At 39.5% G+C, this 15,238-nt stretch overlaps 1 protein-coding gene across 2 annotated transcripts in view; it reads left to right on the top strand.

Moving 5' to 3' along the window:
• DOCK11 (dedicator of cytokinesis 11) overlaps positions 1 to 15,238 on the top strand; it is a 192,744-nt gene that overhangs the window by 35,081 nt on the left and 142,425 nt on the right. For both annotated transcript variants that reach the window (XM_026451858.1, XM_026451857.1), the window contains exons 2-6: positions 11,443 to 11,559; positions 11,644 to 11,733; positions 12,229 to 12,311; positions 14,044 to 14,113; positions 14,732 to 14,827. In XM_026451858.1, coding sequence (XP_026307643.1) covers positions 11,443 to 11,559; positions 11,644 to 11,733; positions 12,229 to 12,311; positions 14,044 to 14,113; positions 14,732 to 14,827 — 456 coding nt within the window. The remainder of the gene's footprint in view (positions 1 to 11,442; positions 11,560 to 11,643; positions 11,734 to 12,228; positions 12,312 to 14,043; positions 14,114 to 14,731; positions 14,828 to 15,238) is intronic.

The following is a 15,238-nucleotide window of genomic DNA, read 5'->3' as shown; positions in this document are numbered from 1 at the left end:
CTCCACTGCCTGACACATGATTAATGCTCAGTGAATCTATAGAACTAAGTTCTATGTTTTCTATTTCTGTTTATAAGCATTCCAGAAGAGCCCTCAGGGAATGACAGAGCAGCAAGCCTCACTTCTGTAGGAAGCTGGTCTGTGAAATATATGGTTACGGTGTAGGAACCTCAAACATTGAAACCTAACCATTCAGATGAAGAGCAACATGATTTCTGTACTGAGAACTCATCTCTTACTAAATATTGGAGATTGGTTTTTGTTGTTGTTGTTGTTGTTTTGTTTTGTTTTGTTTTGTTTTTGGATGTATAAGGAAGTGAGGTTGGGTGCAGTGGCTCATGCTGGTAATCCCAGCACTTTGGGAGGCTGAGGCAGGAGGGTTGCTTGAGGCCAGGAGTTTGAGACCAGTCTGGGCAACATAGGGAGACCTCGTCTCTACAAAAATTAAAAAAAAATATAGCCAGGTGTAGTGGTGGATGACTGTGGTCCCAGCTACTCAGGAGACTGAGGTGGGAGGTTGCCTTAAGCTCAGGAGGTTCGAGGCTGCAGTGAGCCATATACTTAAAAAAAAAAAAAAAAAGGGGGGGGGGGGAGTGAAGCTGAGTAATTTTTTGTTTTACTTTTCTTGACAGCCTTTGAGATATAATCCTCATTCTATACAGCTCACCCATTTGAAGTGTGTATATATATATATATTGTTTTTTTTGAGAGAGAGAGTCTCGCTTTGTCGCCCAGGCTGGAGTGCAATGGTGCCATCTTGGCTCATTGCAACCTCCGCCTCCTAGGTTCAAGCGATTCTCCTGCCTCAGCCTCCCGAGTAGCTGGGATTACAGGCGCCCGCCACCACATCTGGCTAACTTTTTGTATTTTTAGTAGAAGTGGGGTTTCGCCATGATGGCCAGGCTGGTCTGGAACTCCTGACCTCAGGTGATCCGCCCACATCAGCCTCCCAAAGTGCTGGGATTACAGGTGTGAGCCACGGCACCCAGCTGAAGTGTATATTTTCATTTTTAGTATATTCAAAGATATGTGAAATCATCACCACAATTTTAGAACATTTTCATCAACTCAAGGTTATTTGTTTAAGACAGTCAAAAACCTTTCATAGAGGTCAACTCCTAAGACTTCTTTCAAATGGTATCTCTGGTGATAGGGGGTTTGTCATAGGGATGGGAATTGGCTTAAAGAAGAATATAAAGATTATAGATAGGGGCAGTCTTTTTTTGTTTCAGAGGAGGATGTGTAAAAAAAAAAAAAAAAAAAAAAGCTGAAGACCCATGGGATGGTTTAACGGATGCTAGTCTGACTTAACACGCTTTCTAAGGATAGAGAGAGGCTAAGCTGTAGGAGCTTTCATACAGTGAGGCCCTATAAAGTTAAGGAACATGGACAGGAAAGTGAGACATGAGTTTCTAGAGAGACAAGAATTGGGAAAATAATTACAACTTACTAATAGGAGAGTATGCTGTAAGCTTAATTGAACTTGACTGAAGCTACATGAGAGCAATTGAGGACCAGGGTGTGTTAGGGCCAATAGAACAGTAAAATTCAGGGCATGATCAGGAAGGGCTTTTTGGCAGCCATCTGTAGACACCGGCCTCACCTCACCAAGAAAATCTAGTTGAGGAAGGCGTGCCTGTTTAGTCACGAGTGGGATAGACAGGATAAACGTAAATCACCTCACCATATCTTGAAATGTTATACCACAAGATGGAGCATCTCCTGACATTTTAAAGAGGTAACCTTAAGAAAAGTCAAAGGAGCTATCACTTTATTTACTTTACATAGCTTTTATTTGTTTGTTTGTTATTATTATTTTTTGAGATGGAGATTCGCTCTTGTTGCACCGGCTTGAGTGCAATGTCCTGGTCTCGGCTCACTGCAACCTCCGCCTCCTGGGTTTAAGCGGTTCTCCTGCTTCAGTCTCCCGAGCAGCTGGGATTACAGGCGCCCACCACCACACTTGGCTAATTTTTATATTTTTAGTAGAGACAGGGTTTCACGATGTTGGCCGGATTGGTCTCTAATCCCTGACCTCAGGTGATCCGCCTACCACGGTCTCCCAAAGTGCTGGGATTACAGGCGTGAGACACTACACCTGGTCTTACAGAGCTTTTGGAATATATTATCTCATGCAGTTGTATAAACTTAAAATATTGGTGGACTCAAGAAAGATAGAGATAATTTCAATTAATGGGTAGATTCAATATGATGAATTGTGGAAAACTAAAATATTTGTAGAAAGGTGCATTTTTGCCCCTATCAAGGTTGATTTTCAAACTAGAGTCTGTCAGTTTTCTTTACTCGATTATCAAGAGCAATTTAATGAGATGGGTAGACCAACTGTCAGATCCAGTGTGGAAAATGATGTGTGGCTGCTTTATAGATTACTGAGCTTCTCTAATGGAGTAAGTTTATGCTACTGTGTTCAAATGATACAAACAGGACCTCTAGGAGGTTATGTTTTATTGAATGTGAGTGATTTAGATGGCTAAATCTACATACCTATAGAACGCCTGTGCACCTCAGTTTTTTTCTGCTTAAGAATGCAAGGTATGTTAGAGTTCTGTTTATAACTCAGGAAAAAGAGATGTCTTTTTGTTGTTGTTGTTGTTGCAAGTTTAAGGTGAGCACTAAGATCCAAGGCAGGTTATAAAATAGTTGATAGGCATAGAATAAGTGCAATCTCATTTCTTCTTACAGGAATGAATTATTTGCAATAATTTGTGCATGTCTTTGTGAACTCGTTAAATTCTTTGATTTGTTAGAAAGTCATTATGCATCTCCAAGGCACATTTTTTTCTTTCTGTCAATAATGGTGTACTAAAGAATAGAAAAAAAATTAATTTTCAAAAGGCTCTTTGCCATTCTAGTCTCTCAGTTATTCAAGCCCTTCTTTTCGTTTCTTAAACCTCTTTTTGTTTTACTTTTGAGTCGTTTAAATGCTTATTAGCACAGAGTGAACACAAAAAGCCAGGAGAAATTGAATTCAAATCAATTTTCCTACCTGTCAACCAGTTTGTCGAGTAAAGTTTCGGCTACATTGAGTTTTGGGGTAGAAAGTTCATGAAAATTATATTTATTCATTTGTATATAATCAAGGTTATTTGCATAATATTTGAACTGGTCATAATGAAAAACGTTTGTTAACCGAGTGTGAACTAATCATATAGTGTATAGTCTTGTTTCTTAATTTTTTATAGTAAATTATTTGTAAGTTTTTAAAAATAGCTCTTGAGTTTTTGTAAATAGTTAAATATAGTTGGAAAGGGGAAATGATTTAGCAATTAAAACAATTTCTTCCCTATGCTAAAACTCTTAAGGGAAAAAATGGGTTTTATTTTTCCTTAATGTTTCTATGTTACATTTAAAGGACTTTGAAATCATATTTTGCTGATTCTTAGAATATTAAGTTGTTCCTAAATTAAAGCTGGGAACTGAAAATTTAATTCTGAAAGCATCAGCAACAACTTGTCCTTCTGTCCTTGTGTGCTGCCATTTTAGCTTGGAAGGCATATGTATAAGATCAGTCACTGTACTATTCAGTTGGTTATCCCTACACAAAAGCTTCTGGCTTTGTGGTTCTCAGGGCTCTCTGCTACGTTGTGTGGAGGATATTGAGGTGAATTAGACATGGTCCCTGGACAATAGCGTACTGTTGTTTTTTTGTAATTTGATTCTTAACCACTTGAAAATGAATCTGCCAACTCCTTTCCCCCAAGTAAAAGACCTAAGGTGCTAATCCCCACTCATTGATGACAAATGCTAAATTGGAAGCAACAGCTTAGAAATGCAAAACTCCTTATCCAATTACATTACAAGCTCTCTAAGCCAGTCATGTTCAGCACCTTCAGGGCGATGAGAAGGCGAGATCTCACTTTGGTAAGAATGATAGCGTAGTTTGAGTCAGTTTTAGACATTTCTAAAATGCAAAGTTCGTTCAAGGAGATAAAATGTGGTAGGAGCTGAGAAAAATGATTTGCTTTTGTTAAGTTCAACGCATAAATGTTTATGTGGATCATGGTTAAGAGCACTGGCTCAGGAGTCCATCAGATAAAGATTTGAATCCCAGCTCCACAAATGTGTAACACTGGGCATGCCTAAGCCTCAATTTCCTCATCTGTAAAATGGGCATAATAAAATAACCTCTCACAGGATTTTGGGGCGAATCAGATGAGATCATAGGTATAAAATGCTTAACTGGGTATACAGCAATGCTTAATGTAAGTGGTAAGAGACAGTACAAGGCACTGTTTCCTGACCAACCCGGTGTTTTTGATCCTGCCTAGGAGACTAAGTAAACCATCCAAAAAGCAGTTAAATATCCAGGGAATGTTATATATGAGTAAATGCCACAATAGATGGGAAAGACAATAAGGCCTGTTGGGGAGTGAGGAGGGCTATGCTATCATAAGAATCAGGTGAGCTAAGAGTGGGTTGGTAATAAACATGACCCACTGGTCTCATGGAAAGTATGACTTTTCCCTTAGCTGTTTGCTTTAAGAAAGGTCAGTGTCCTGAATGCAGTTTGTATTTAGATTCTTATGCCAAGATTTTCCCCGGAAAATAATCTTTGTGAAAAGATGTTCATGTCTATTTTGCCAAGTTGGGTTCCGCTAATTAAAAAGATGCCCCTCCCCCACATCATTAGATTGTAGTTATGCAAAGCTCCTTCAGTAATTGGAGTTCCTATTGGGGAAGAGACAAAGAGATGAGCTGCTGAAAGATGGTCAGATTTAGAACAAACAGGGTCATGGTCATCACAAAGTCAAGTACTCTTTATTTGAACCTTATGAAGAAATTTCTTACAGGCTGGACACACCAGCTCACGCCTATAATTCCAGCACTTTGGGAGGCTTGGTGGATGGATCACTTTACCTCAGGAGTTTGAGACCAGCCTGGGCAACATGGCGAAACCCCGTCTCTATAAAAAATACAAAAATCAGCCTGATATGGTGGCACACACCTGTAGTCCCAGCTACTCGGAGGCTGAGGTGGGAGGATTGCCTGAGCCCAGGGAGGTTGAGGCCGCAGTGAGCTGTGATCAAACTACTACACTCCATCCTGGGCGACAGAGTAAGACCATGTCTCAAAAAAAAAAAAAAAAATTTTTTTCTTACAGTTATGGTTCCATTATTGCCATGCTGTATAGGGTTCCTCTCTAGAAGTCTCTAATCTACAGTGGTGGCATCTCTCACTTCCGTGAATCATAACACAACTTTTGCGTCTCATATTCACACACCACTCTTGACAGTTACCTAGTCTCCGATCTTACAGGGTTTATGAATAAAACTAGAAGGCAAGATGACATGATCTGAGACCACATAAACAGATATGGTGAAATTCTTCTGATTGATCTAACGGGGAATAGATAGACTCACACATTTTAGTGTGCAAACACACTTGTACAGTTCCTTTTTTGGAAGAAGATATGGCTATCAAAGGGCATGATAGATGCACAGAAATTACAACAGACTGTGATCAGCTCTCACATCTTGGGTTTATCTGCCTTCCCCGCGAGACTGTGAACTTCTCAAGGGCAAGGTGGTTTTTTGTTTTGTTTTGTTTTTTTCACCTCTGCATTACCAGGGGCTAGCACAGGGCCAGAACCTCAGTAGGAACTCAATAAATGCATCTTTATGCTGAACTCACATTGTTTTCTGTGCTGCCGGAAATTGCATGCCCCCAGTGGCCATTTTGAGTGCAAAGTGTTATTTTAAGATGCTCTCTAGAGAAAGCACTCTAGCCTCTGCTTACAGATGTCTGAGAGGAAAGGAGAGCCGAATGACTAGGGGGTCTAGAGAAATTCCTAAGTGAAGGCAGTGGAGAAATGATGGGAAGGAGAGACTCACCTCTTTTTGAGTGTGCTACTTCTAACCCAAGACTGTTGTTATTTTTCATAAGAAAATGCTCAGATGTCATTGAAGCTGTAGTCTGACTGCAGTACTGCAAAAAAGAACTTTTGGGCTAATCATGCTCTTTCTGAAACCAGTAGTTGCCATGTTCAGCACAAGCTGAAACTCAGTTTGGAGGATGGGGTGGTGGTAGTGGTGGCGTGGTGGCGCAGGGATGTTTTTGAATTGGCACTGTGCCATACTGCTAAGCTTTCTGCCTGCTTTCTGGTAACCCTCCCAGTGTGATAAAGGAGCGATTCTACGAAGCCAGTGTTCACTTCAGACTTGCAGAAGAGACATTCTTAGAATTCTTAAGGAGAACTAGTTTCTAAAGTAAAAGATTTACCGGTAAATTAATGACCTTTGGTATGATATTTAAGCAGAAGTAACCCAGGCTCATTTTGCATTGCTTACAGAGAAATACTATGTGATTATTCTTGTGTCTTACACATTTCTAATTATAACATAAATATGCTTGCTAGTCAGATATGCTTTTGGATCCATGAGTGTTTGGATGGTTGAATATATACATTCACGTACCTTTTTATGTATTTATTTTAGTATTACAAGCATGGTTTTATATTTACGCACATACAGTTATGATGATGAAAGATCAGTCATCCTGTACTGTGAATGTACAGGAACCACCACAAAATTATAAAGCCTAAGTGGTGATGTAGTGACCCTCAGTGAGGATCCATTGTTTCCTCTCTTTGGACCAGGAAGTGGACTGCAACTGAATCTATTCTGACGAGTTTCCTTTTTTGCTATCTGTCCTTTCTACCTATATTAGAAATAAAGTTATCTCAATTTATGGAGCTGTGCCTTTCTTCCCATTTGTAGAGTTTGCACATAGAAAGCTCGTTGAGATTTGGTCCTTACCATGGCACCAAAATTGGCATTTTTATTTTACTAGAAATAGAAAAATGCAATTTATTCTCCTTTATGGGTTGATATGAAGCTTTCTTTTTCAATAAACGTTTTCAATTAAGAAAATATTTGATTTGAAGAAAAATATGAAGTCAATGATAATACATGGTATGGCAAATACGAGGATTACATGTGAGTAAGTTCAGGAAACTAATAAAAACAAGGATCAGGAGTTGGGAGACCTGGGTTTGAATCCTGGTTCAGCTCCTAATGTAGACAGATGAACTTAGACCTCCGAGCCAGTTTCTTGAGGTATAAAGCTGAAATGATGGTATTTTCCTTGTCTACTTGACAAGCGTTTGGTAACAAACAGAATGCGTATGAAAGTGTTTTCTTAAGACTGCAAAGTGACATTGAAATGAATTAGCAAAAAATAGTAATATTACTAGCAAGTTATTCAAGAAAGCTTAAGAGTCAGTGAATGAAAACTTTCAAGAACAAATCGTTTTGTTTTGTTTTGTTTTGTTTTCCCCATGGTGAAAACTGAGCTGGTTCCAAATTTAGGTTGACGGTTTTCCTGTCACTGCTTTCGGGAAGAAGACTGAAACATATGCTCACTTCTTTCCAGATTGCATAAATGCCTTCGCCTTATACTTAGCACTGCTCTGGAACTGTATGGAAATTGCTATTATTTGAATGTTTATGAAGTACCATTTATTGTAACGGGTTTTTGGAGTTATGAAAAAGCACCTTTACGGGCCAGTCAGTGTGCACACTGGCAGAAAGGATAAATTACAAACCTGAAAGAAAGACCCTCTTTGAGTGTAATAGAAGCTTTTATGTATAAGTCTAGTAATAGAATGAGAAAGACGAATGGGAAAGTTAGATAAGGGATATGATGGAGACTGCTGGGCAGAGCCACCATTAAATCATGGTAATTCTATAGGTCATAGATTTTCTTCATCTCGGAGGCCTTCAGAGTTATAACTGAATCCTACTAGAAGGGAAATGTAGGGTTCAGTCCCTTCTCATCTTTCTTCTTGGAAAGATGAATCCTGATTCACAGACCTGAATCTTCTATTAGGGGAAGCTTTGTGGGACCCAGAATAGCCACCCTAACTTTTCCACAATTGAGCTACCCCTGACAAAGGAAGTAGGTGTGAAGACCCAGAATGCTTAGTTTAATCAGTTTTAAATGTGAAAAGTGAAACTTTGTTTTCTATAACATAAATATATGACCTTCAAAATACGTGGTAAGCTGTTTCATTTTTAGAAGGTATATACTATACATTTAAATAAATGAGTAATTCAGGAAGTGGAGAACATTACCCTGAGTGACATATGTCACGCAAAGAAAGACAAATAGTACATGATCTCATTTATATATGAAATCTAAAACAATCAAACTCATACAAGCAGAGAGTAGAATGGTGGTTACCGGAGGCTGGGGCAAAGGGGAGATGGTAGTCAATGGCGGGATACAAAGTCTCAGTTAAACAGGAAGAATAAGTTTGTTTTTTTTTGAGATCAATAGTATATAGCATGCTGAATATGCCTAATAATTGAGTACTGTACATCTTATCACTAAGAATAAATTTCTTATGTTCTCATCACAAGAAATGTTAAATACTTGAGGTGATAGATATAACTAGCTTAATTTCATCATTCTACATTGTATTAAAAATCATAACACCACTTTGTACCCCATAAATTAAAAAAAATAAGTGATTCATTTCGACATATTCTTTCCATATTAATTTGGAGCTACATTAGAAAGCTGAAGGAGGGCCAGCCGTGGTGGCTCACGCCTGTAATCCCGACACTTTGGGAGGTCAAGGCGGGTGGATCACCTGAGGTCAGGAGTTCGAGACCAGCCTGGCCAACATGGTGAAACCTTGTCTTTACTAAAAATACAAAGATTAGCTGGGTGTGGTGGTGGGCACCTGTAATCCCACCTACTCGGGAGGCTTGAGGCAGGAGGTGGAGGTTGCAATGAGCCGAGCTCACGCCATTGCACTCCAGCCTGGGCAACAAGAGCAACACTCCATCTCAAAATAAAATAAAATAAAATAAAGGCAAAAAGAAAGAAAGAAAAGCAAAAGGAAAGCTGAAGGAGGATTTTCTTTTTTTTTTTCTTTTTCAAATATACCTGAAGTAGGTACTTGTGAAATTATTGTACAGAGAAGTTGACAGATTCAACAGGTTAAAACACTGAAATTTGAGGACTGTTTTTGCAATCTGTACTAGGAAAATAGTTGGCACCAAAAGCAAGACTTAGATTATTTTTAGTGCCTCAAGCTTGCTTTCTTAGATAGGACTTATACATTCAACTTCTCTGAGAAATTGATCTCAGACTGGGAGCGTTAGAACTAGAAGATACAGTCAGTTTCCTTTTGTTTGAGTCCATGGAAACACGGTAGGTATGGCTGAAAGGGGTCAGATTTTCCTGTCAGAAAATCTGAATTCCTCAAATAGGATTTTTTGCTTTTATTTCAACTCATTTTGCAGTAGTATTTGCAGACGTGAGAGGGATGATCAACTTGCTTTGATCTTTGTAGACGTGGGTCTATAAATCCAAATTTAAGACTTGAAATAAAGCATAAAGATTAGGATCTTCTAGACTTGTTGAACACTGAGCTCATTGGTCAGAGTAGTTTACTTTAATCTTTCTAAATAATCTTCTACAGGAAACTCTGAGATGCCCTTCAGATATGGAAATTGGGTATAGCTGTGACCTGTTGCGAACCATGTATAAAAACTATTCTCAACTTTTCTATGGATAAAGTGATACTAGAGACTACCTCAAATACTATGTACACAAATACAAGAATAATCCCGATGCTATTATAATATTAAGTCTTAATATAAATTATATTTGGAGTTTTTATTATAAAATTTTAAGGAAATAATTTCATATGAAACATCATTAAAAATTACTACTATCTGCCCAGCTTGGTTTAGAATGTGAGACATGTGAGACATGGCTCTGGTTGAATCTGAATATCTCAAAGTTCATCAGCAATCGATGACTGGATGCCTATCGTGTGCCAGGTATTCTAAGTGCTGGGATTAAAGAAGTAAACAAATAAAAGAGAATCCCTGCTCTCAAATAGAGAGGTGAAATAGATGGTATATCAGATTGTGGTAAGTTCAATGAAGGAAAAAAATGATAGGAAAGTAAATAGTGGGATCCCATTCCCAGTTCAGTACCATGCACATGAGAATCTTGGTATATTTCTTTCTTCTTTCCGCCCCCTAGCCCTCCCGCAGTTGCAGGGGTCAGGGCTGGTGGTATGCATGCATGACAGCTGTGGGTGCATGTAAGTAGTGATAGCCAGTGGTGGAAGTCAGGATCACCTCATATGGCTGTGGGGGTTGGGGCTTATGGCATGCACACCTGTGACAGTGAAAATTAGTGATGATAGACATTGAAGTCAGTTGCACGTGTACACACAGCTGCAGGGTCAGTCATGGGTGTGCAGAAGTAGGAGCCGTCTTTGTGTATTTCTGAGGGGAAAAACAAAAGCAGAGCCTTTGCAGTCACAGACCTGGATTTGAATTCCAGTTCTGAAGGCAGGCAAATTACTTAACCTCAGTTAGGTCCAGAGTCTTTGCATCTGTAAAATGGGGATAATGATTCAATCTGTTTCATATTGCTATGAGTGTTACATGAAAAAATGTACAGAAAGCACTTAGCACAGTGCCTGGCATATAGAAAGGGCTCAGTAAATGTGAACTGTTACCATTACTCTTATTATGTTACATCCTGGCTTTCTTAGCATCACTGACCCTGCTTCTTGTTACTTTAGCTTCAGGCTGGGCCCTACTGTCAATGGCCAGCTCACCTAGAAGTCCAGCAGGGATCCACTGACTTTGTCACCTTGAACTTCACCCTTTCATAACCTGCCCATGGGATCAAGCATCTCTAGTACCTATGCCTGCCCCAGCTATACTGGAACTTAGTACGCCCATGGGACAGTGTCCCTGGTACAGAGTAGGAATATGAATGTTGATACTTTCTCCCCCAACGTTGCCCAGAGAGTAGTGCAGATGCAGTAAATACCAACAGGCAGACTTCCAAGTATGCCACTTTTTGTTTTACTTAAAATTCAATAAGTTTTAGAAGGCACACAGATTAAGTAGAATAACACAGTTCTTTTTTTTTTTTTTTTTTGGATAGACAGGATCTTGCTCTGTTGTCCAGGTATAAGTGGCACAATCAAAGATCACTGCAACCTCAACCTCCCAGGCTCAAGTGATCCTCCTGCCTCAGCCTCCTGAGTGGCTGGAACTATAGGCATGAGCTATCACACCCAGCTGATTTTTGTACTTTTTGTTGAGATGGGGTTTTCCCATATTGCCCAGGCTGATCTCTAATTCCTGGGCTCAAGTCATCCACCTTCCTCAGCCTCCCAAAGTACCGGGATTACAGGCATGAGCCACCATACCCAGCCAGAACTCTTTATCTTTAGCAAGGGAATGTCTGTATGTGTGTGTGTATGTGTTTGGGGTGTGTGTCTAGCTATGAAGAATATTTCTCTTGTGAAAGTGTCTCCATTAAGTACTTAAAAGTATCAGTAATCCCTTCTTTTGAGAAGTAATGTATCTTTAGTACATAGAAAAGAATTTAACTCTTGTGGGTTTGATCATAATAACTTTATTTTTGTCTCTTATAAAGGAAAAGGCCAAAGTGGTTGAGCCCCTGGACTATGAGAATGTTATTGCCCAAAGAAAAACCCAGATTTACAGCGACCCCCTCCGAGATCTGCTTATGTTTCCAATGGAAGATATATCTGTGAGTTCACAAGCACTTCTTTAAAGAAAACAGCCCCTATTTTTCAAGCCAGTTCTTACAACAAGAATGTTCTTTGTGTTCTAGATCTCGGTAATAGGTCGTCAGCGCAGAACGGTGCAGTCTACTGTACCAGAAGATGCTGAAAAGAGGGCCCAGAGTTTATTTGTCAAAGAGGTAAGAGGCTCAAAGGCCACAGAAGAATATTCTTCATATATTTAAAATATATACAGTATTTATGTGTCTTTATATATTTGTAACCTGTTTATAAATAAATAAATATAAAATATTTAAAGTAGTCTTCCTTTAATGTAAAGATAAAATAAAATTGCTAACATTAACTGGCCTAAATAACAAGTGTATATGACGTTAACAAGTCTATATGATGATAAAGCTTAAACATTTCCACAAGGTACATATGACCTTAGTGTTCTCCTTTTGGATTTGAATACTCTTTGCACTGAGAGTCAGAGTATTCAAAGGGCATATGAATTGGGATTTATTGCCAGCAACTGGGTAAGAGAGGCACAGTTAATCCATAAAGGAAGATCCCAGTACCAGTAATTACCAAATGGTTTTAAAAAGCCTGTCGACATAGTACCAGACTTTTAAAAAGTGGACATATATGTACTTTTCCTGTATTTCAAATTCAAGATTCCTGTTTTCTTTCAGTGTATTAAAACCTATAGCACAGATTGGCACGTGGTAAACTACAAGTATGAGGACTTCTCTGGGGACTTTCGAATGTTGCCATGGTAAGTTTAGCATTCCAGGGAAACATGCAACATTAGAATTATTAAGCTTTTTTACCTTGTTAAAACCACTTGTGAGGCCGGGCGCCATGACTCATGCCTGTAATCCCAGCACTTTGGGAGGCCGAGGCGGGCGAATCCCAAGGTCAGAAGATCAAAACCATCCTGGCTAACATGGTGAAGCCCCATCTCTACTAAAAATACAGAAAGTTAGCTGGGCGTGGTGGCGGGCACCTGTAGTCTCAGCTAGTTGGGAGGGTGAGGCAGGAGAATGGTATGAACCCGGGAGACAGAGGTTGCAGTGAGTGGAGATCGTGCCACTGCACTCCAGCCTGGGCAACAGAGTGAGACTCCATCTCAAAACAAACAAACAAACAAAAATCACTTGTGAAACCTTTCAGTTATAATTTGTAATAAAGCAAGTCTTCAAATAACCTGCATGTTTGGTTAAATGCAGTGTTTTGGTTAATTGAATAGGTTTTAACTTTCATCTTTGAAATTCTTTCCAAAATGTACGAAAGCTCACTTTTTGGCTTTAGTGGACCTGTATTGATCATAAACTAAAATTTAGCTGATGGTGGATAATGTAGTGAGCATTTTCCAGTAGTGTCAGTGAAAAAGCTTGATGATAATGACTTCAGTTTGGTGAACCTAGCCATCCCTTGGAAAAATTACATCTCTTTCAATTGAATTGAAGGAATAGCATGAGCACACTGGCCCAGGAGCCAGACTGTTGGGGCTCAAATCTTATTTCTACCACTTACTAGCTGGATGACCATGACTCAGTCACTTAACCTGTTTGAGCTCTCCATTTTCTTATCTCTAGTACTGATTCCTCACAGGATGTCATATGGGAAATGTTTTTGGAACAAATAGCAGAGGAATAAGACGTTTGTTTAGCTTTTTGTAGTTTTCAGAGCACTTTCCAAAAGAGGAGAAAACTGAGTCCTATATGGACAGCCTGATCCTTGGGAAAAAAAAAAAGAAAAAGAAAACAGAGTCCTAAAATGACCCGTCCAAGGTCATACCACAAACAAATGCAAGAGCCAGAATTACACTGTTGCCTTTTTTTTTTTTTTTTTTTTTAGACGGAGTTTCGCTTTTGTCGCCCAGGCTGGAGTGCAGTGGTGCAACCACTCCTCTCACTGCAACCTCCGCCTTCTGGGTTCAAGCGATTTTCCTGCCTCAGCCTCCCGAGTAGCTGGGCTTACAGGCACCCACCACCACACCCAGCTAATTGTTTTTTTTATTATTTTTGGTAGAGACAGGGTTTCACCATGTTGGCCGGGCTGGTCTCGAACTCCTGATCTCAGGTGATCCACCCGCCTCAGCCTCCCAAAGTGTTGGGATTACAGGCGTGAGCCACCACACCCGGCCTGTGTTGCTTTTTGACCCAGGGAAGGAGAAGTTCTGCCATGACTAACAGCTCTGTCACAGGATCCTTAGCAACTTCTGCCCTCCCTAAGTTTCTGGGCTTAGTTATGTCTTCGTTGCTGGCCACATATGTGGAAGTCCTTACAGAAACAAAAACTTGCAGTAAGTTTACTCAAAGAGGAGAATCTGAATTCGGAAAGGAGAATAGGATGTCTTGGCATTCTCTTGTTTGTGAAAGAAAGAAATCGGCTCATCTTGCTTTAACTGTTGTTGTCATTATTGTTGTGTTTTTGTTGTTGTTGTTGTTGTTGTTTTTGGTCTGTTCTGTTTAGTGTCTAAGACGGTTCTCTTATATTTGCAGTAAATCTTTGAGACCAGAAAAGATTCCTAATCATGTATTTGAGATAGATGAAGACTGTGAGAAAGATGAGGTAAGAATGGGGGCAACAGTGGGGTAACTGTGCTAGTTTTCTCACGGTCACTTTGCTGAAAAAGATTTCAAAGGGAATTTCTTGAAAAAATATGAAGGAAAGAATCGTTTTGGAATGATCTGTGGCCAGCTTTCAAACTGGGTGCTTTTCAATTTTTTTTTTAATTACTGTATTTGCAAGTAGGAAAAAAACAAGTGAGAGGGGCTGTGATTTGTACATAAACATGTTTCCCCACCTGTGGGACATGCTTGTGGAGTTGCTTTTCTCGAGTTGGGCATGTGGTGTGGTGACTCATCTGGACTGTCCTGCCTGATAGATTCCTCTTGGGACAGATGGCCCGGATGTCTGTGACATTTCGAGGTGCAGTTCGACTGTTTACATAATGCAGAAGAGTTCCCAGAAGAGAGCCCATACCATTCAGTAAATACTGAGTGCCTACTGTGTGCATAGCACAGAGCCTTTCATTCTACCATCAACTATTTTAAATCCTCATGGGGAAGAGGGGCCTTTATGTTTTAATTAGGAAATGGGCAGGGCCTCATTCTGTGCCCCTAAATGTTTGGCTAATTACATGGCAGGCTGGCTGTTGTTTTACTGATTATTTTTGTTCTATTTCAGGACTCATCTTCTTTATGTTCTCAGAAGGGTGGTGTGATAAAACAAGGCTGGTTGCATAAAGCAAATGTAAATAGCACCATCACAGTAACCATGAAGGTAGGAAGTAGTTATTATATTATTCCATCATTTTAATGATATTGGCATTAAGTAGCCTATCTGGAAACAATATTTATTTTACAAAGAGCCCTAGCGGAAAAAAAAAAAAGGAGAGGATTCTCACAGACGTATGGAATTTAAAAAATCTAAAACATCAGGATAAATTTAGAAGTGTAACTTTTTTTTTTTTCATTGAAAAGATAATGTGCTTTTTTTATTTTTTTTATTTTTATTTTTTTTATTATACTTTAAGTTCTAGGGTACATGTGCATAACGTGCAGGTTTGTTACATATGTATACATGTGCCATGTTGGTGTGCTGCACCCATCAACTCGTCAGCACCCGTCAATTCATCATTTATATCGGGTATAACTCCCCAGTGCAATCCCTCCCCCCTCCCCCCTCCCCATG

The sequence above is a fragment of the Piliocolobus tephrosceles genome, chromosome 12, assembly GCF_002776525.5.
Source record: "Piliocolobus tephrosceles isolate RC106 chromosome 12, ASM277652v3, whole genome shotgun sequence".
NCBI lineage: Eukaryota > Metazoa > Chordata > Mammalia > Primates > Cercopithecidae > Piliocolobus > Piliocolobus tephrosceles.
This window is presented reverse-complemented; position numbering and strand designations above follow the sequence as displayed.